At 41.9% G+C, this 22825-nt stretch overlaps 2 protein-coding genes across 2 annotated transcripts in view; one reads left to right on the forward strand and one right to left on the reverse strand.

The window, feature by feature from the left end:
• Window positions 1–1603: 1603 nt before the first annotated feature.
• Window positions 1604–11130, reverse strand: eri1 (exoribonuclease 1). Its single transcript, XM_063209841.1, has 7 exons — window positions 10764–11130; window positions 9710–9888; window positions 7689–7905; window positions 5724–5807; window positions 4752–4861; window positions 4048–4162; window positions 1604–2460 (listed from the first exon to the last, which is right to left on the reverse strand). The coding sequence occupies exons 1-7, from the start codon at window positions 10938–10940 to the stop codon at window positions 2215–2217; spliced, it is 1128 nt and encodes a 375-aa protein (XP_063065911.1). The 5' UTR covers window positions 10941–11130; the 3' UTR covers window positions 1604–2214.
• Window positions 11131–11946: 816 nt separating this feature from the next.
• The window catches only part of gmcl1 (germ cell-less, spermatogenesis associated), a 19506-nt gene continuing 8627 nt past the window's right edge, over window positions 11947–22825 (forward strand). Inside the window, exons 1-8 of the mRNA XM_063211169.1 lie at window positions 11947–12217; window positions 12629–12818; window positions 13596–13719; window positions 14513–14609; window positions 15070–15167; window positions 15575–15687; window positions 16130–16195; window positions 16432–16516. Coding sequence (XP_063067239.1) covers window positions 12637–12818; window positions 13596–13719; window positions 14513–14609; window positions 15070–15167; window positions 15575–15687; window positions 16130–16195; window positions 16432–16516 — 765 coding nt within the window. The 5' untranslated portion in view covers window positions 11947–12217; window positions 12629–12636. The remainder of the gene's footprint in view (window positions 12218–12628; window positions 12819–13595; window positions 13720–14512; window positions 14610–15069; window positions 15168–15574; window positions 15688–16129; window positions 16196–16431; window positions 16517–22825) is intronic.

The raw sequence follows: 22825 nt of genomic DNA on the forward strand, positions 1-22825 counted from the left end.
AATGCAGCCTAATGTCATCAGAATAGACAGGGAAAACCACAGTGATTGAGGGCAATATATTTTTTTTATTGATGGGCCATGCACGATACATGAAAAGTAGCGCTTCTGAGTAACCCATCCTGTGTGTGCAAAAAAATGATGAGGCTGGCAACACATTTCCAACAGCACAGACAGAAAGCAGACATGGATGGAAAAGACCAGAGGATACGTAATAAGGAAATTCCCACAGCAATGAAGCAACAGAGCAGCATACAGAAAACCAAGTTATTGGGCACGATTGTGATGAAGCAGTGCTGCTTTTGCTAGGCAGTGGGCATGCACACTGCCAGTTTGATGCATTCTGGTTAGAATTTTCTCACATCAAATTTCTCACTTCAAATTGGCAAAGTGCGCATGCCCACTGCCTAGCAAAAGCAGCACTGCTTCATAACGATCGTGCCCATGATAGCAGAATGACCACAGTTCCACAGACAGCAACTCATTCGAATGCCTGAAAACACTCCAAGCACAGAGAACAAGAACAACCATCACGAAGGTCAATGAAGACATCAGTAAAGGCACTGCATGATAAAATGGTGCAAGTTCAGCAGTTTATAACCAAAATATTTGCTGCCCATTCACAAATTTGACATTTTTTTCCATAGGCCTACATTTTAGTCTGGTTTGAGTAGAGTTTACAACCGAATATATCTACAGCTGGTAATTCAAAATGGCTAGTCTAGGTACATGGCGAAAATCCACCTCTTCGTGTATGAACATTTCCAAGCCATAATGAAAACTAAGAAATTTATATTGGTAGAAAACAGTCATGAAAAGATGAAATTTGTGAATGCGCAGCATGCATTCTAGAAATAAATAACAATTTACACACACTAACTTTGAAGTTGGAAATGACAGGATAGGTAATGCGCAGGATTGTGTGTGTTGTGTGTGCTGAAAGGGAAATATTGAGTGGCTGTCCCCGATATGGGAGCCGTCCTGCTTTGAGAACAAAGGTACAGGTAACATTTACTTGACGCAGGTGTCACTCTCATGACATTGTTAGGTCATGTGTGTGTCATAATGCATGTGTCATAAGCATTATGTCAATGTTATGAACAGTTTATGACTATTATTAAGTGACATTCGGTTATGGCAAAGACAGCCCTAACAATGTCAACTTTTCATGACCACAAAACATTTATGACACTCACATGTTCACGGTTATTAATCGTTCATGACTGTGTTTTGACACTATTGTGTTTTGACATCCGTATGATGCCGGTGTCAAGTATAGTGTTATGTCATGGACACTCTTCTCTCTCTCAGATGCACTTATTTACGGTATAGAACCCCAACTTATTGTCATAGTGGCGCATCTTCGACTGATGTCACAGTCTCTTTCTGACTGATGTCACAAGCAAAACACCACAGAGAGGCAATTGGATTTTTTATGTTGTGATGTCACAATCTGTACACAAGGGACAATAATGCATTTCATTTCAATGGCATCACAAAGGACAAAAATGCATTTCCTTTTGATGACATCACAATGGATAGAACAACAATAATTAAAACAAGAAAAATGGCTGCATTCGTGACGGTGCATTTCTGCGCGGTGCGCAACAAAAAATTACAATGCATTCTGGTCAGAAAAATACCTTGAAATGGGTAAGTGCGCATGCGAACTGTGCACATTGTGCCGTCACAAACACAGCCAATGCAACCGTTTCCATGTTTGTTTATGACATCACAATCATGGCAGAGAATGGATTCTCTGGGCGTCTGTTTCCAACCAATCAGCACTAGGCCCAGTGGTAAAGGGGAGTTCTAATAGGGTAGTGTTTCTCAACGGGGGCGGTTCAGTCCCCCAGGGGGATTTGGAGAGCCCTAGGGGGATGTTGAGAAGGATACAGCTGAGAGGGGCAGTGCTTAATTGCCATTGATGTGCATTGGTCTATTTTAATTTGTAATCCTACGGGGATGTTTGGCAGACCTATGATGAGGTCAAGGGGGCGTTGGGAGGCTTGTGATGAGTCCAAGGGGGCGTTTGTTGAAAAAAGGTTGAGACCCACTGTGGGCATCTACAGGACTCTGAGGTGGGCGGGCATTTTCTGAGGACTCGACGGACAGTCTTCTCGGCCAATCAGGAGTGATTGGTCGCAGCTCCATTAACACCACACGGAATCTCTCCACTTCCTCCTATCCCAGAATGCACTACAAAACAAATCGAGTCTAGTGGTGTCTGCCCTTGGGGTTGTTTGGGGGCGGCGCTCCTTCCAAAGGTGTGGAGCCGGTCACGCCTAGTAGCTGTCCCTCGAACAGCTGTTCGTTGGGGCGCAGCTGGCAGCCGTCCGCGAGCATGCGCAGGGCGATGCGGGCGATGTTGCGCGAGTCGTCCAGGCCGCAGTGGGGCCGGCCCTCGTATTGCAGACCCAGCTTCTCCAGCATGCTGCTCAGCTTGGTGTTCACGCGCGGCACCTACCCAGACAAGACAGCAAGAGGTTAATAACGCCCACCTAGGAAACTCCAACTCCCACCGTTATCATTGTGACAGCACACGGTACACAACTAAATTGCATGTATGCCTCACCCGTGCAAGGGGGCTGCCCCCAATGGCTCCCCAAGGGACCAGGGTAGCGGGTCGGGACCATGCTCAGTGTACCATGACATTAAAATGACAGAATTGTCATTAGAATTGCGCTTTTGCAAGATATTGAATTGAACTTCTGTAGTCAGTGACGTCATCACTAGGCCACAAGCAGGCAAGTGAGCAAGGGAGGACGGGAGTCTGCATATTAGAAACAACCCATACAGACAACATGGTGAGCGATGGATGGTAAAAGTTGAATTTAGGAGGCGTCTGGTGTTTGTTGGTATAGTAATATTATAACACCTAATGCATGTGTATGCTGCTGTTATTTCAAGAAAGCTACGTGGAAAAATAATATTGGTCATTTACAATACACCTATATGATTTATTACACTATGCTTCAGTGTTATCTACTTAAGTTTGTTATCCCGGCTGTCGCCACCTAGTGGCTACTCAGTTTCATTTCACTCCAGCAAGCTCAGTCATGGGTAAGCGATTAGGGCGTCAGATTTGTAACCCGAAGGGGTAACACTTTACTTTACGGATCGCTAATAAGGTTGTAATTTCATGTTAATTTCATAGTTATTTCGGGGTAACAAATATTTGTTTTTAGTAACAACAGCAAAATAACCATACAGTTTCCAGTGCATTGTGGTGACACCCTGATGACTTGCAGCACGGTGACACTTTGTTGACACACACACACACACACACACACACACACACACACACACACACACACACACACACACACACACACACACACACACACACACACACACACACACACACACACACACACACACACACACACACACACACACACTGAAAACTGTATGGTTACTTTGCTGTTGTTACTAAAAACAAACAATTATTACCCAGAAATATCTGAAATTAACATGAAATTACCACCTTATTAGCGATCCGTAAAGTAAAGTGTTACCCCCGAAGGTTATTGGTTCCACTCCCGACCCGCCAGGTTGGTGGAGGGTTAACCAGTGCTCAATTAGGTTAATCTATTTTCCTCCATGACTGAGGTACCCTGAGTATGGTACCGTTCCACTGCAGTGCTCCCTTGGGGCGCCATTGGGGGCTGCCCTCCTTGCATGGGTGAGTCATAAATGCAATTTTGCAGTGCAGTGTGCTGTGGAGTAATAAGCCAAAATGACAATGGGAGTTTCCACTGAGGGCTTTCATTTCAACTAAGGCATTTCACTGCAGCTAGGGCAAACATTTGCCAGGGCCATGGGAAACCAAGAGGCCAACCACATGATGAAACCATGATGTCATTTATCCCATTTGTCAATGCATCAGGCTACACGTTTGTTGGCAAGGCCAAAGCAACATATTTTTAACATTATGCAATGGGTTTGTGATGCACTGCATTTTGTAACTATCAATGCTGTCTCACATTGAGTTTGTGCAAAGAATCTAGAGGGGCAAAGCAGCCTGTAGTGTGTTCTGGTGATTCTTACCTTATAAAAGTTTCCATAAGATTTTCTGATATTGATCCATTTTCTGGCAAAAGGTGGATATCTGAGGCCGCTGAGTCGACACTGAATATTGAGGAACTTGCTCATGTCCCAAGACCTGGGGAAAACAAATAAAAAAACTTAGCCAAATAAATATCCAAAAAACACTAATTGTGACAAAACTGTAGAGATACAAGCCAACAGATTTTCTTTTGCATAGTGGTTCTCAACCTTTTTTGAACAAACGCCCCCTTGACCTCATTGTAAGCCTTCCAACACCCCCTTGACCTCATCATAAGCATGACAACACCCTCCTTAGTATTGAAAATGAAATACAGTAGACTAATGCCACCCAATGGGAACTAAGTCCTGCCCCCACTCAGCTGTATCCCTGTACTCTGAGAAACACTACTTTAACACAAACATTTCTGGTGCTTATCTGTCAACACAATAGTGTGAGTGCATACAGTGATGGGCAAACAGGATTCATAAAAGTTACAATTCAGTGCCACATATTCTATGTGTCAAATTCAGCAAGGTGATTGGCTGTTTGGATGATCACCTGGTTGAATTGGGCACCTAACCCCACATCCGTCCAGGGACTATAACCAATACTCTGTACTAAAGAGAACTGTAAGTCGATTCGGTTAAAAAGCATCATCTAAAATGTATGCAATATAATGTAATGTGTCTGTACTACTACTCACCCATCTGTCAGTAGTGTGTATCTGTGCTTTGTTCCCAGCTCTCGCTCCTGCATCCAGTTCACCACTCGCCTTATAACAGTGGGGAAGGGATCTGCATCGTCTACCATTTTCTGAAAAACATGTCATCATATTTAGCACAGATTCAACTCTTACCAGACACGAGAAATCTTACTGAGTTAGGAATTACCATAGCTGCAACACAAAGAATGTTAACAATTTTGCCTAACTTGGTTACAAATACAAGGTACATATAACATTGGTCAGATACAGCATACGTCTATCGCTGAGGCTGAAACTCTACTCCACCATTATTGTTTCCAGAGTTTAGGATAACTTGAGAACAACATGAAATCATGACAATGCGCATAAATACAACACCGATTTGAACTATCACAGGGGTGGGGAACCTGTGTCTCGGGGGCCGTTTGCGGCCCTTGAGGCTGTTTTCGCGTTAAGCAACAGAAATTTGCAGCAACTGCAGGAAATCTACTTGCCTTGCGTGAGCCTGCTCACGTGACCAAAACTGCTTTTCTGCTGCATTGCCGTCCACAACAACAAAATGCATCGCACCAACATGCAGAATTGACTGGCGTGAAAATAACATGCCTTTTCATGATGCCAGACTGTTGAGAATGATAAATGAGAGGGGCCAATGTCTTCATCAGCTTAGAAAACTGGCTAACTAGAGTAGTAGAGTAGAGTACTTTTATTAATCGCGAAGGAAATTAAGGTGTCTGCCAGCTTACATAAATGTACAAACACAAAACATACACAAAGACCTTATACAAATTATTGCACATAGCAGTTAAGAATAGCACACTCTTGAGTACTACCATCAGCCTTACACGCACGCACGCGCACACGCACACGTCCTGGTAGGGCATCATGTTGCACACACACACACACACACTCCTAAAAATGTTTAGGAGTCCCTCCATTCAGTAAAAATTAGGCCAATGTAGTATAAAGTACCTGTGTGATTCCTGTTAGCTGTATGCAGAAATCTGACAGCCTGGGGTTTAACTGTGGCTGCACGTACGCCTGGAAACTGTCAACCTAAACACAAAGCGAAAACAAGAAGAACATGGCAAGTAAAATCAGTTTTTTTTACTCAAAAGATTGGACAAAGTCCATATGTGTGAAATTGGGTTAAGGCAATCAACCAAACCACTTTTCTGGGCAAGAAACCAATTTAAATTGAAACAAACCATAGTAGACTTTCACTGTGATTTATTTCAATCCATTGAGCTGGTTGTTTATGCATTTCACTCCTCTACTAGTGTTCCTCCGAAACAACACATCAGTGTGCCAAGGCAGACATGACCCGACAAAATCACCAATACAAAGCAAACAGATAGATGAAGTGAAAGAAATGAACAGCAGGAGGTGACAACACACACTAACACACATCAATAGAATTTTAAAAGGAAAACATTTTACGGTACACTTGTTTGACTTAAAGCTCTTTGAGCAAACCTGATGACGCACAGAGGCGAAACGCGTTGTTTGCACTCAATAAAAGAGCATGTCTTAGTCTCAAATAAGTGTGCCGTGAACTTTTTCCCTTTTAAAGTATTGAATAATCCTGAGTTTAGCAGCATCTAGAGGGTGTGCACGGATCTTTGAACTTTTACACATCAATATTATATAATTAGGGCTGGGCAACGTTAACGCGTTAACGGTGCGTTAACTATTGAGGTCAATATCGCCCGACAATTTTGTTAACGCTATAACGCAGCAGGTTTTTTCCGTGTTTTTTTGGTGGTTTTTTATGCCTTTTATGACCGTCGTTCGTGGCTTTTATTTTGAAAGCGTCAGCGCGCCTGTTGCTACTTCCAATGACTGCTGACAGAGAAGAAGAATGTCTAGAAAAGTAGGCAAAACAAAACACGCATAGCCTACAGAAGGATGTCAACTTCTGAATGGAGATTTTCGGTACACAACTCTACAGTCCTCCTTGCGCAACCCTCGAGCAGCATGTGGCTCGCCTTTGCAGCTCGCAAGGTTAGTCTATTGTACGGTCAGCATGAAAAGGTAGTCTACTGTCATGCTGGACGTCTATCAGCTGTCAATAATGCCACGCGGACTTACTAAAGCCCTGATCAAAAAGCGGACCGCGAGATATTACATTCCTCACGCAACATTTTGGTTTCTACATGGGGCTGCGCGTGCATAGTAGGCTGCATCAACATGGAAGGCTATGATTTCGTGACATTGGCAACCTCGTCAGCATTTAAGATAGGCCTAGCGTTAGTCATGTCAACGTTATTGTTTTGAAAGATGTAATTGCTGTCAATGCCAACAGACAGTCAATTAGTTTCTAGTCGCTGAAACACCTTAAATAATAGCGACAGATAAGAGAGAAGGTGGGAGTCTTTGACAGTGAGAGAAGGCGGGACATATCTCACAGACGCACGCCTGCCTGTTGCCTGTTTTTTGAAGTGACAAATTTTTTTTTCTTCTTGTAGGCCCATGCAGGCCATCCTAATTTGAGTTTCTACTATATCAATTTCAGTAGCCTACAATCTTAAATAGCCCTAGTGTAATATTGTATGCAATCATTTGTTTCATTAGTATGCCTACATTGGATAGGCATATACCCTACTATATAATTTAGACTGATAGGTTGACAAATAGCCTACATTTCCATTGTGGAATATTAGGCTATATTAGACCTTCATAGGTTATCTACACAGTACATATGCAAATTATTATTGATTATTTTATTGTATTAATTTATAAAATATTTTTATTTAATTTATTTTTTATTTTATGTATTATTATAATTTTTGAGTTTCGCGCGCTATGCAATTAATCGCGATTAATCACAGAAAGTCATTGAGTTAATGCGATTAAAGATTTTCATGTTTGCCCACCCCTAATATTAATATTCATGCAATGGAAAACACCATAATGTTCCCTCGAGTCGCCACTCACAATCTCCATTTTGTGCGTGTCGATGAGCACGATGGGGAACTCTATGATCTCGTGCTCAAAGTCCTGAGGGTTGCTCTCCTCGCAGGTGGCCTCAAAGTCCACCACGCAGATGAAGTCATAGAACTGGCGGCTCTTCTCCGCCTCGCCAGGTGACACGGTCAGCTTCTGCCTCTTGTAGTAGCTCTTCAGACGCTTCTTCAGCACGTCTTTCACACCCCTAGAAAACCACAAACATAGTTAGTTAAGGCTCCTCAATTATGTGAAAACTCAAATGATGATTATTTCAGTCAATATTGATATCACAATTTTTTTAGACGATATTTATTTTAAAGACAAACAGTTGTGCTAATTTTGTGTGTTTTAACTCCATACTATGAAATTTGATATTGTTTGACAGCAACATTGATATTGTGATATAAATTTGATATATTGCAATACTCTATACAGTACATAGTTGGGAAGAGACAGGTTGTGTTTGTGTGTGTGTGTGTGTGTGTGCAGTCTAAACATGTACATTTTACAAAAATGTCCAATATACTGTACAAGCCATAATAATTTGGAAATATGGCCAAGTTTTGATCATGTACTTCTTAGGGTTTAAACTTTTTTCCCACACAGAACAGAGTGAAACAATGACAGGAAATAAGTGTGTGTGTGGGGGTGGAAGAGAGATGGAAAGCCATCCACGAACCCGAACAACCCGAATGGGCTGAGCTAAAGGGCCGGTCCGATAGCCCAACGCTACGTACGGAATAGCGGCTGACGAGGTGTCCCGATATCAAGGGAAATAATGGACGAGGCGGAGCGTTCTAACAGCCCGACGGCACAGCCGAAGGGCTGTTCGCTTCGCCAAGTCCATTTTCCCTTGATATCGGGACACCTAGAAAGCCATTTGACTTGACAACCAAATGCGATACAATTGACGACTGGGTTTTTGACTTGACAACCAGATGCGATAGAATTAGTAACGGGGTCTTGACTAGACAACCAGATGCGATAGAATTAGTAACGGCACTTCGCCAGAAAGTTAGAAAAGAAGCAACTTGGACGCCCGCATGAAATCATAGGTGTCCTGCTACCGGGGAATAAAGGACACCTGCTCAGCCAATCAGAAGACGTTCCGTCTGCTCACCGGGTGATAATGCAATTTATTATATGGTTGTGACGTCATCTGTCGAATGCTCCATTCATTTCAACGGGGCTCCCCAACGTTCGGACGTCTGTTATTTTTCGATAACGGACGGGTTGGTCTATAACAGACCGCTGTAAATGGCAACAAGACTTTTCACTGCTAAAGCGACTTTTCAACAAGACTCTAATCAGCTGCTGTGATAGACAGCACCCGTTGTCCTGGCTACCGCTGTCAATGGCAACAAGACGTTCACTGCTAAAGCCACTGGCTTGTATACAAGTCAGTGGCTAAAGCGAATGTTTCATATCACTCCGCAGGGGGTCCGGTCTTTTGTCACTCTAATCAGCTGCTGTGATAGACAACACCTGTCCTGGCTAGCCTACTGTACCTAGCTGTTGCCTAGCGGTGTTCCACAACGGCACTGTTTTGTTTTGCGCAGCAACAATCTTAACATTAAATAGGTCTAAAGAAATGTCCCCGCATGTGTGAATCATTTAAGTATATCCATATAATAAGCGGGTTAACTTTCGGCGAGTCGGTCGCTTTGTGGAATAGCAGCACTTCAGAGAGAACAAGACCCCTCCGCTCCGCGTCGGGGTCTAAAGATTCTCTCTGTCGTGCTGCTATTCCACGGTAACGACCTTCTCGCCGAACGTTAACCCTTAGGTATTGAAGCTTTGGGAGGGAGGGTTACTAACGTTCCACGCCACACTTTGCTAGTTGGCCTCCGTTACATAATGTTCTATGATTGATGTTCAAGAAAGGCTGAGAATACTTGAGTTTTGTTGTCTGGTCGTTTTATTTATTATATAAGTGTTTACCTAGTAACTCAGATAGCCACCCTCCACGCGGGTTGTAAGCAGTTATAACTAAAGAACATAAGACTAACCTTGTGTCCAGCTTCAGCTCGGATAGCTTGAGGCGCAGCTCTTCCCGACTCATGCGGTTGATGTGTCCATTGGCCATAGCAATCTCTTTGTACACAGGGTCGCTGAACTCGCCTTGAGAAGCCGGCTCGGTGGTCACAGGTGCCATGATGCCGCTCTGGGCAGGGCATGCAGCTTTGACCTAAATGAATGAATGAGTTAATGAATTAATTATTTCATTTGACATTATCAGTTCTTATATTAAAAAAATAAATACATGATTGAGTTCCATATAAACCGCACCACATACTTAAGTAAATAAATAAATAATAATAATACAAAAAAAAAAAACAGAGTCAGGATAACACAATGAAGCTCAGAAGCTTATTTCCATTGTGGTCCTTCATGATAAATTGTAACAGATGTTAAAATGACAAGAGAGGCACTGGGACAAAACTAAAAACTATAACACAACATCACATATACCAGTCACAAGGATGAAAAGTCCTGCTATATCAACGGACTCAGCCCTCCTGTAGATGTGTACTCTATCTGCATCCAATGTCGTGTTCTAAGGAAAACAAGGCCAGAGGCTGCCATGTAGCCACAATATTACATAACGGGTTTTAAATCTATGTGGCATAGTTGGAAATGTTCCTAAATACACTCTATTAGTCTATGAAACATGCATAGTATAACAATTGATTCATATCAGACACAAATAAAGGAATACATTGACAAGGTGACTGACAACCAGTTCTACTTAACTGTCAATCTGTTTGGCCTGACTTGACCTGACCTGACGTGTTCTTGAACATCTGATGACAGGCTAGGCAGCCATTAGCCTTAGCTAGCCTACCGTTATCTTGAGGCTCCAGAATATGTGAGTACTTGTGCCTGTTGATAAACTAATGTTGCACATGGCTTGTGCTATACTAATCAAGTCGACGGTGTATCCAATGTTAGTGGATTCACACTGACAACAGTTATGTGACTTGGCTACTGTCCAAACTTTGGGTAGCTCCCGTCCACCCAATATCACATTATTTACAACAAAAACAGACCATGTTCGCTTACATATGCGGGGTCGTCGGCTGGCTTCTTATTTTCGTCCTGTCCAAGAATGTTCTCTTTTTGCTCTTCCATTTTTGAGTGCAGTAAAGAAACGCTCTCAGACCCTTTGGCAGGAGCAACGTCAATGTTCCTCGAGCTGTTGGGTCTCACGTTTTTCGCGCGCCCCGTCTGTGTTAACATACCACGAGCCTTCTTCGACGGTGTATTGTCATTCAGACGAACAGTACAATCAAATACAATGTGAACTATAACGATGTCAACGACGGTATACCAAAGTTAGATTTCTGAGAAAACGTATTTTTTAATCGAACGGCCATGCTCATTTCAAGCGAGGGAAAACGTAAACAGCACAGACCTTCCTCTTCCTGGATTGTGTTCACATTACTTCCGGTAAATAGGAAACAGCACCGCCATCTGGTTGGGATGGGGATGCCTGCTCTTGACACCTTTTCTCTTCTCTCCCTGCTTGCTGTTCAAGTCTCTGAAGTTGCATCACCTCACTCTGGCAGCCAGCTCAATTAACTGAATAAAAGCCTATAATACATAATCACGTAGGTGCATATGGATGAGGTGATTAGGGATGTATAAGGGATATGCTCAAACTGCGTTGCTCATTATATCACTTTTCTGTTTTCCATCATCAGCCTCCTTGACAAAACTGTAACTCTGAACTGATCTGTGCATAATTGTAGGCCCTCCAGACAAAATGCCTGAACCTGCAAGTCTATGGGTTGATGCCATTGACATTCAAACATACAAATATTGGAAATTCTGTGGAGGCCCCTATGGCCTATATAGCAGACAGTTTGGTAAGGGAGGAACTTTGAATAGTAAACCACCATCACCACCTGGTCAGCATGGCAAGTCAAATAATAAACTGCATTCATTTTCAGGCCTTACCATTTAATCAGCAATAATCCACTTCCATGATTCACAGTACTTTGGGAATATATTTCACTTTTCTTTTATATGCAAATTCATTTAATTAGTCTTAATGCATTATATCATCAGAAGAACATCTCAATACATTTCACTCCTGAAAGTCAACACATTATTGCTAGTACTGTACACATCACATCTGTTGGTGAGGATGTTGGAATTGTCATTCACGCCATTAGATGGCGGTAGTGTACCAAGTCATATTTTTTTTACAACTTCTTTTTTTTAAGCAAGAGGAAGCCACGAAAACATTCCACCTTTTCCAATGTAACCTTAAGCTGTAGTTTTCTCTCGTATGGCCGCCGTTGTTTGTTCCTCTCGAATTTCATTGCCTCCAGCACGGCATTCTGCATTTTACTCGGGTTGCATTTGAAGTCGGATTACATATAATCTCCATACACAAACAATAGATTTGTCGGCTCCATACAGTGACCGACTGGGCAGTGGCTTACTGTCTGGTTCTGGCTAGCTAATTTGGACACCGTCTCGTCGCTGCGGCTTTCCCTGTCTTTTCTCTGGTAAGTTAACGTGATAATGCTTTGAATTGTCTTCATATGTTATCACAGATCACATCTGTCTTGTAATTGGTAAATAAATTGGCGTATGAGAGGTGGCTAGGTTGAAGTCAGCAAAGTAGCAAACACTGATCGGCAAGCTAACCTATCAATCATGTTTATAATGAACGTTACCGTTACATCAACATTCACAGTATTTCCCCCAGTTGCTGTGTGCTGTTAATAGTCCATTTAAAACCTGTTGCAAATGTCAAGTGCCAATGTTATTGTAATGATCGCAGAACTTGCTGCTTTGTGATTGCTTTTGTTGAAGAACAATTGCCTAGAGTGCAAACAGAGCACCACTAGTGTAGGGAGCCGGACCTCTCACGGAGAACAACAATCAGTTCACATTATGTTTTTCTTCACATTCAGGATGTAAAATGGGAGGTTTGGGCAGCCGATTTCAGAGTGCGCCTGCCCAAATACCAGAAGCGGCAGAACCGGAGGAGGTGTGTGAGAGGAAAGGGCACAGTTGCGACTGCAGGAAGAGAAAACGCACCTCACACTGCGAGTGTGACAGCGAGCCCGAGGAAGATGACAGCGTCCTGGACACACCTCGCAGGTAAATAGACCTATTGTCTCTCATAATCATAAATACACCAGGGGTGGCCGGGGAACCTTTTTCATTCGAGGAGCCACTTCAAATTTCTCCAAGGGCCGTCATAGTGCTCCGAGGACCGCACTGTGACCACAAACCAGGATTTACCCACTTTAGGCCTATACCTGTTGTTATATACCTCACCTGCTCTTGGTCCCCTTAATTCAACTTAATTGTATTGCAAATGTCATTTCTAAGATTACAAAATATGTTATATTTCATGTGAAGCTGCATAACATTGGAATAATGTCGGGGGCCGGACATTGGAATTATGTCGTAAACGGCCCTCGAGACAAAGGTTTCCCACCCCTGATATACATTAAGCCGGAATCTGTGCTATTCTATTCTGGTTAACGTTGTTACACTGGCTAACACCTATGTTCAGGCGGTACAGTGAGACAGTTAGTCACCAGCCCCAAGTGGCCCACACTCAGTCCGATTAATGAAGATCAGATGTATGGCTGGGGGCGTCCATTGGAGCTGATTGTACATAGGGCCCAAAATTTGCTGCTACACCTCTGAATACAGGGATGTCAAACTTAAACCACAGCCTGTCACATCCTTAAAAATGCTCTGCTCAAACTCACAGTGGCTCCAGGTTAAGTTAACATGCTTTGCTACCGAATCACCTTCTTGGAATTGCAATCCAGGAGAATCACGGAAAACAGTTGATGGTACAGTAGTTAATTCTATTGCTGGATGTCTGAATTATTCTTGAGTGTCGTCTTATTTTATCTGAAGGAAAAAGTTGAAAAGCACGTCAACATACATTTACCAGACGCTCTTCCTGAATGGGGAGAACAGCGACATTCGCATCTGTGCTCTGGGCCAGGAGTGGGATCTGCATAAAATATATTTGTGTCAGGTAAGTTGAAATGGCATTCTCAATGCACAATATCAGAAAAAAACGATACTTGATAACAGTATGCAATACGTCTATCTCAGTGGTTCTTAACCTGGGGTGCGGGCACCCCCTGGGGGTGCGCCAAAGATTTCAGGGGGTGCGCAGAATGTTTTTGTTGTGGCTGTGACCAAAATTCTGTTAGCAAACATTATAATTAGGCCAAATGAAAACCAAATTTAAACCCGTTTTGGTCCCCATGTCAAGTCATTAAGGTATTGATAAATGTTTCAAGCAAGAATCATTGTAATAAATCACTTAAATCATTTTTTAGGGCGTATAGAAGTGTAGACGTTTGGGTTGGGGGTGCGCAGCTTGTCTTGGTCACAGGTAAGGGGGTGCGTGAAGAAAAAAAGGTTAAGAACCACTGGTCTATCTTGTCACTAATTTGTCGGTCTGTCGGCGGGGGTGGGGGTGTCTTCTTGGTGGGCTTCTTGCGCATTTGTTGACATTCAGCAAGTGATTTGACTGCACAGATATCTTTTACATGTCCACGATAATTAAGTCATTTTCGTGATGCACATATCGTCACTCTTGATATTGCGATTTTGATATATTGTCTAGCCCTACTCTGAACCATTTTGAACTATTTGACACAGCCCAAATTGTTGTCCCCTAGTCCCAGAAACATGTGATCTTGTAATCTTGCTTGCAATCATGTGCCATTTACATTATATCAAGCCTTGGAGACATGGAGACAATGTTTGCCTACTTATTATCTGTCTCTGTCTCTCTCTCTCTCTCTCTACCATTCTAGTCTGGATACTTCTCCAGTATGTTCAGTGGATCATGGAAAGAGTCAAACATGATGGTCATCGAGCTGGAGATTCCGGATCAGAACATCGACATTGAGGGTAAGATCTGCTGATTCTGAGCGGAGGCCTAATTCTGTGAGTGTGTGTGTGTGTGTGTGCGCGTGCATAAGTACGTGCGTGCGTATGTGAAATGGGGTGGGGTTCAGAAATGGCCTGGATTGGAAACTGCCCCCCCCCCCAATTTTTCAATTGTTGTTTCTCCCTGGCTGTGCACCACTCAACTTCTGATTGTTGGAAACCGCTGTCGGTCAAAAAATTAGCTCATGTGGTTGGCTGCCAGGGTCTTGCCCCTCCTCACAACACTGTGTTTATAAGCAAAAAAAAAACCCATGTATAGGTAACTGCCCATGTATGGTACTGGTATATGCATCCCCCACCCCACCACCCCCACCCAGTATAGTAGTGTGTTCATTCCCCAAACTATTGAAACTATGGCATCCTATTGCTGATTGGTTGTCTCCATTGTCTAATCTCTGCACGTGTTTGTCTGTGTCTGCAGCTCTGCAGGTGGTGTTTGGTTCTCTCTACAGGGATGAAGTCCTTATCAAGCCCAGTCGGGTGGTCAGCATCCTGGCTGCAGCATGCATGCTACAGCTGGTGAGTCAAGTGAAGCGTGTGTTCGTGTGTGTATGTGTACGTGCGTGTCTGCGTGCGTGTATGTGTGTCTGCGTGCGTGTATGTGTGTCTGCGTGCATGCGTTTGTGTCTACATGTGTTTCTGCGTGTGTGCCTGTGTGTGTGTGTGTGTGTGTCTGCATGCGTGTCTGCGTGCGTGTGTGCATGCTGCAATTGGTGAGTGAAACTTGTAATTTTTCCGCACACCTCAGCTGGCAGGTGCGTCGGAGATGGCCCATGGGATGGGTCACTGAGCAGACAATTTGAAAAAACACTGACCATTTTTTGCTATTTTCTTTAATTCACGATGTTTAGAATGGAAGACATTACACTAATAATATTGACTCTGCTCATACACCGACTGACTAATTGCCTTTTTGTTCCCCTCAGGACGGGCTGATCCAGCAGTGTGGTGAGACCATGAAGGAGAATGTGAGTGCCAAGACTGTGTGTGGATACTACGCCGCCGCCAGCATCTACGGCCTGGACTCTGTCATGAAGAAGTAAGATATTTTGTAGAATAGCCGTACTCTGGTGTGTGATTTAAACTATATATATATTTTAGTGGGTTAGGATGACTGACAGATGTTTCGACCTAAGCCTTCTTCAGGGTTTGACTTCAAAATATGAACATTGCTGTTCGCTTGCAACCGAAGACCTTGTAAAAAAGCAATTGGGAGTTGAGCGCACTCTCTGAAAAATGGCGGGGGTGTCTGACTAATCCTGCAGACAGACAGACAGACAGACAGACAGACAGACAGACAGACAGACAGACAGACAGACAGACAGACAGACAGACAGACAGAAAGCTAAGAACGGATTTTGTTGAAACTTTGTGGAGTTGTTGGAAATGATGAAAGGAACAAGTGATTACATTTCGGTGGTGATCTGGATCCAGGATTTTGTGCATTTTTAGTTATTGCGTATTTCCTGTGTTTGTTTCAGGTGCCTGGAGTGGCTCCTAAATAACCTGATGACCAATCAAAATGTGGAACTCATGAAGCAGCTGGGGTATGAAGTGTGTGTGTGTCTGTGTGTGTGTGTGTATGTGTGTGTGTGTTGTCCACTGTACTATACATCAAAATGACAAAAAAATGGAAACTTGCCTTTACCTTTCATCTATATTGACCCAGTATTGTACCTGTACATTGTGTATGTTTACAAATAAATGAAGTTAGTATCGTGTGTGTGTGTGTGTGTGTGTGTGTGTGTGTGTGTGTGTGTGTGTGTGTTTTCTTGGTTCGCAGGGTGGATGTGATGGAGCAGCTGATTCAGTCTTCGGACCTGTTCGTTATGCAGGTGGAGATGGACATCTACACAGCACTCAAGAAGGTACCGTACCACTCTGATGTGTAATGGTATCTTTCACACACCGTACTCTTCCTTATCGTTGGTGCATCTCTAGAGCATCTCTCTCAGACCCTGCAATGAATTAATACAAAGAAAAGCCAAATGTTTCCTCTTTGCCTTTTTTCTTTTCTTTTTATTCATTCGTTGCAGGGTCTGCAATGAATGAATGAATGAAAGAAAAGAAAAAAAAAAAAAGAATAAACTGAGTGCAATTAATTCCCTACTTCTGTGATGTATAATAAAAGGTCGCCAGTCGCCACCAATACAAAGGTCACACATTCAACATTTAACCATAGTCAGCCTTACAAGCCCCAAAAATATATGTTTGATGGCATTTTCTGTTAAAAGTTGGCAACCATGCCAGAAGTTATCAGCATGGGCTAAGGTTTCAGAATCACCTGGTTGCCAACACGGAACTTGACCTTTAAGGTCAAATATCAAGGTCAAAAGGTCAACCACGGTCAAATAACAGTGTTATTTAGTTAAAATTTGTTAAAAAGATGTTGAAAGTGGGCAACCATGCCAGAAGTCATCAGCATGGACTAAGGATTCAGAATCAACTTGTTGCCAACACGGAACTTGACCTTTAGGGTCAAATTTAAAGGTCAAAAGGTCAAAAACAATGTATTTTCTGATTAGTCTATTTTGGGAACTGTATATTCATGGAATTCTTTTTCAAATGTAAGCAACCATGCTAGATGGTATCAGCATGGACTAAGGTTTCAGAATCACCTGGTTGCCAACATGGAACTTGACCTTTAAGGTCAAATTTGAATGTCAAAAACAATGCATTTTCTGGTTTGCCTTTTTTGGAGGGGGGCTTCATATGCATGGAATTCTTTTTCAAAAGTTGACAATCATGCTGGAAGTTATCAGCATGGACTAAGGTTTCATGGTCCATGGTTGCCAGCATGGAACCTGACCTTTAAAGGGTAACGTTTAGGTTAAATTTATAACTAAATATATACTGGATGTTGTCAGGAGAGGTGTTTTGAAACATATATGTGAAATTCACAGTCTATAACAAAGCCAAACTGCAATATTTTTATGAAAATGTATCATTTTACAGCTACTTCTGAAGTATTGGGCTCCTCACTGGCAGAGCCTCTATGACGTAGATAGAGGGAGTCCAACTAAAGTTCTGGCTCAGCTCTCGCTTGTGGATGTAGGCTTACCAAACAGTTTGGTTCTAGTAGAGAGGCTGGGAAAAGTGGACAGTTATATTGTATGTGGGCTATTGAAAATGGTCTATTACTGTGTTTGTGCATTGTGTATTAAAAAAGACAGATCAGCGGGTCTATCGGTTTATCTAGAATATGAAACTGTTCTGGGTATCCGCGCTGTCTGTGGCCATGCGTAATTTGCGATTATAAACAGGGGGGCGATATCTAGGCCTATCTCTCCTTTGCTTTCACATGAGAGATGCATTTCATAGGCAAATCTAAAATAGTCTCAAAGTAGACCATTACATAGGCTACTTAGAAATAGCGACTACTTTAATATTTTTTTCCCAAAAACGGCATTTGCCGTGGAGTATAACGACATGCCTGCCGCCTAAATGGACTTGCGCCCTCTGTCCATGGTGCTGAAACCGCGGCACTACTCCTATGTGAAGCGCGTTACAGTACCACGAGGGGGTTGGTTTACAGGCTACAAAAAGACCAAACTATATAATAGGCTATGGTTGAAGGCCCTACCCTTTGCCGACAATGATGAGAAATAATATGGTCACTCACTGTGAGTGGCATGGCGTCAAACGTTTCCTACTCGGTGCAAAACAATACTCATAGCACCCGAGAAAAATGCCATGTTGTAAAAATGGCATATAGGCTATATTCAATTTCAGTTCACTGAAAGTAGGCCTATTAGGCTACATGAAACTTCAATAAAGCTCATCCACATGCACGTCTCTCTCTCTCTCTCTCTCTCTCTCTCTCTCTCTCTCTCTCTCTCATACACATGCCAACTCGTCCAACTCTTCGCAAGACGACGGCTATGTTTAATGTCACATGGCTTGTCTTGTTGGATAGGCTACCAGGCAAACTTGCAAGCACCTTAAGTTTCGATTGTGCCGCTTGGAGAGGAGGCATTTAAATGTTACAATTTAGGCTATTAAAGTAGGCATCGCCTACACACGTTCCGAATTTTTTTTAAAACTTTAACACGTTGTGCAAAATGAGTAATTTAAAGCGCACCGGTTACTAAACGAGGCCGGCTACTAAACGGGGCCGCGGTGTCTATTTTTCCGATTTTTCACAACACCCGGTTACAAAACGAGGCCGGCTACAAATCGAGGAAATAGGCCTAGCCTAATAACGGTCTGGCACACCCTCATGGCGCTGCTGCAGCGCATTGACATGGAGGAAACCTAAAATATATTATTATTTTAAATAATAAAATGGTTCAGACGGTATCTGGTGGATACTGCCACTGTTTAAGGCCATTTAACTTGTTGAAATTTAGCCTATAGGTCTGGAAAGGTGTTACAATATTATAATCTGGCCTATTCTCTGCGGTGCTTAGTATGTCTGTAGAACGCGGCGACTCCCTCTATCTACGTCGGATTCTAAATGTTTGTTTAAAAGAAGCCGCCGTTATTTTTGACAAAGTTTTCTGAAAATGTTGTTTATGCAATAATTCGGTATTTTGACATATATCACATCTAAATTTATGTATTGAGGTTCTTAAAATGAGATTTAGTGGTGTTTAACCTGCAAGTTACACTTTAAGGTCAAATTTGGAGGTCAAAAGGTCAACCGAGGTCAAAAATTATTTTTGTTTTTTTTGTGATATGCTTTCATAAAACACAAGTTGTTTGCATGATGTATTGAATAATTAGTACCTGGAGGAGATATTTCATATTATTTAAATCATTTTAGGTGAGTGAAAGTATTGGAACAAATAATCGTAAAGAAAATAAAACACTGTTTTGATGAGGTTTCTCCCGAAGCGGACAGCGTTGTCATAAGTTGCATTTGGGGTTTTCTGAGAGTGGACGGTGGAAATGGTCGCGAGAGTCACACTTCACCTATACTGTAAGTATCAGATGACTCTGGACAGTTATTAATTAACCTTTTAATTCTACTTAGAGCCCCTTTAAACCCAAGTCTTCAGTGAACAACAAAAACAAGGAAATTTGCCTTTCTGTTCCAATACTGTATATTTAGAAGTTATATAGTCTTTATTATTAGGGTATGAGTGAAAGTGATTATTGCAAATTGTCAATAACAAGAATGTAATTGATCATATTTTTTCTTTACTTCAATAATAATTAAAACAATAATTAAAATGCAAATGTGATGTCAGTACATACTGGATATTTATGTATTTAAAGGAACTATTGTGTCATCCAGATCATGTTCTATCCCTACAGCGTTTAAACATTCTACATTTTAATCACATGCAGGTATACAGGGCTGTCCATTCCTCAGGCAACTGCAGGCATGTATTGCCCACCTGGTTCTACAACCACATCTTATCAGTCCTAAGCTACTATGTGGAACTGGAGGTTTCCTTTACCACACAGCCATCAAGTGTTGGTCTACAACTTTCCAACCACCTGTCTCCTCAGTGTCTTTGTTAATATGTATACTTTGTCAGACTGAGGCCGTACATTTGCCTGCTGATTTGCTTATGCAAGATGCAATCCATATGCATCACTTGGTGGTAACATATCAATTGCCTTTTTGTCTTCTGAAAATAGTCGATCAATACCAAAAGATAAGCATGGTACTTTATACAGGTGACACAAAAATTCAGGCCTCGGAAATCTTACTGTAGGTTATTTCCTAACCATGATATGACATAGCAAATCAGCAAGTATCCTTCATTGCTATAACCATTTGAAACACATCAGAAATAACTGAAGTCATTATTTTTTCTATGGAAAGAAGCAAATTCGCTGGTGAGCCAAGGCATATCCCATTTCATACCAGCAGCTTAATGTGCTTCACAAAGAAGAATTAAGTAATTGAGATGACCAGAATGAAAATTTTAAAAATACAAGTTTAAGTTAATTTTATGCTAATGAGCTATGATGAATGTCTAAGGATGACAGGCCAGAGCCCCACCATGATAAGCCAAATCAAAAATTGAATTATAGGCCTACTAATTATTCAATATACAGTACCATGCAAACAACTATTTTATGAAAGCACATCACCAAAAAAAATATTTTTTATTGATCTCGGTTGACCTTTTGACCTTGATCTTAGAGGTCAAGTTCCATATGGTAACCAGGTGATTCTGAAACCTTAGTCCATGCTGATGTGTTCTAGCATGGTTGCCAACTTTTGAAAACGATAATTCCATGGATATAAAGATCACCAAAAAAGACTAACCAGAAAATACATTGTTTTTGACCTTCATATTTGACCTTAAAGGTCAATTCTCTCTTGGCAACCAGGTGATTCTGAAACCTTAGTCCATGCTGATAACTTCTAGCATGGTTACTAACTTTTGAAAAAGATTTCCACGAACACAGTCCCCCAAAAAGTCAAACCTTAAAATACATAGTGTTTGACCTTTTTAACCTTCAAATTTGACCCTAAAGCTCAAATTCCGTGTTGGCAACAAGTTGATTCTGAATCCTTAGTCCATGCTGATGACTTCTGGCATGGTTGCCCACTTTTAACATCTTTTTTTAACATTTTGTAACTAAATAACATATTGGTACTGTTATTTGACCGTGTTTGACCTTTTGACCTTCAGATTTGACCCTAAAGGTCAAGTTCCATGTTGGCAACCAGGTGATTCTGAAACTTTAGCCCATGCTGATAACTTCTGGCATGGTTGCCAACTTTTGAAAAATAATTCCATGAATATACAGTTCCCAACAAAGACTAGCAAGAAAATACCCTGTTTTTGACCTTTTGGCCTTCAAATTTGACCCTAAAGGTCAAGTTCAGTGTTGAACAAGTTGATTCTGAATCCTTAGTCCGTGCTGATGGCTTCTGGAATTGTTGCCCACTTTTAACAACTTTGTAACAATTTTTAACTAAATAACACTGTTATTTGACCGTGGTTGACCTCTTGACCTTCATATTTGACCTTAAAGGTCAAGTTCCGTGTTGGCAACCAGGTGATTCTGAAACCTTAGCCCATGCTGATAACTTCTGGCATGGTTGCCAACTTTTAACAAAAAATGCCATCAAAAGTTTATTTAAGCACCTTAGCTGCTGATGGCAGGCTGACTTTTGTGATTGGTGGCCATGTGAGTGTGGCTGTGCTAACATTCGTTGGGGTATGGTATGGTTGTCTGTGATTGTTGGGCGTGAGAATGTGCACTTAGCACTTCAAAGCAGTTTTGTGTGTGTTGAGCCAATTAAAATGTTGGTCCTGTGTGATGCTGCCTAAAGTGTTGCAGCTTGGGCTACTTTTCCTCTACATGAGAACGTTGTTGTTGTGCCACAAGGCACATTGTAAGAAGCGTATTTAATCTCTTAATTTATACAGTTGTATTTATTAATTTATTTATTTTAAATGTGATGTGATGGTTTTTTTTATCTGTATTGGCCATGATATAGCCATAGCTGCTGAAATGGCAATAAATGTAATCAATAAATCAATCAATCAATCAGGGAACATTGTTGGCAGACATCAGTAATGGCCTGATGTATATTTAAAACATGTACACTGCAGCCAAAAGCAGCCATAGTCTCCACTCCTTTAACCCATTTTAGCCTGGGTACAGTATACACTGCAACAGTCAGGCTCAATCTTGAGATTTCAGGGTTTTATTATGTAGGTATGTTAGAGCTGAATGAACAAATTCTGATGCAAAATGAGGATTCTAGGTTTTAAATGCTACTTATGTCAGGTTTTTATCTGCGTCAGAGGTTGATCTATTTAGGTTTTAATAGGCAGAAGGCATCTTTCCCCAAAAAGGCTTAGGCTACAATGGGTTAAAGGGAACTTGTATCCGCAATAGACTTGTATCCAGTGACTTGCTGAAAGGAGTGAAGTGTATTCTGATTGCTGACCTGAGAGAAAGAGACAGACGGAGACAGAGAGAGATCTGTGCTTGATTGAGTTACGTCCGATTAATGCTTTAGTGAAGTCACTGGGCAGTACTCTGCTCTGGACTCGGCTCCAAAGTCGGAGCACATCTCCTCTTCCCGAAGGAGGTCACACACACCGTATACAGTGGTTCCCAAACTGGGGGTCACGGAGGTACTGGGTCGCGGACAAAAGGGACTTGTATTCACTACTTGTATAGATGTATATGCTGTCCTGTGGATTTCTAGCAATATTATCGGACAAACTATTAATGGAAAATGTAGCTACATTAAT

The sequence above is a fragment of the Engraulis encrasicolus genome, chromosome 11 (genome assembly GCF_034702125.1).
Source record: "Engraulis encrasicolus isolate BLACKSEA-1 chromosome 11, IST_EnEncr_1.0, whole genome shotgun sequence".
NCBI classification, from domain to species: Eukaryota; Metazoa; Chordata; class Actinopteri; order Clupeiformes; family Engraulidae; genus Engraulis; species Engraulis encrasicolus.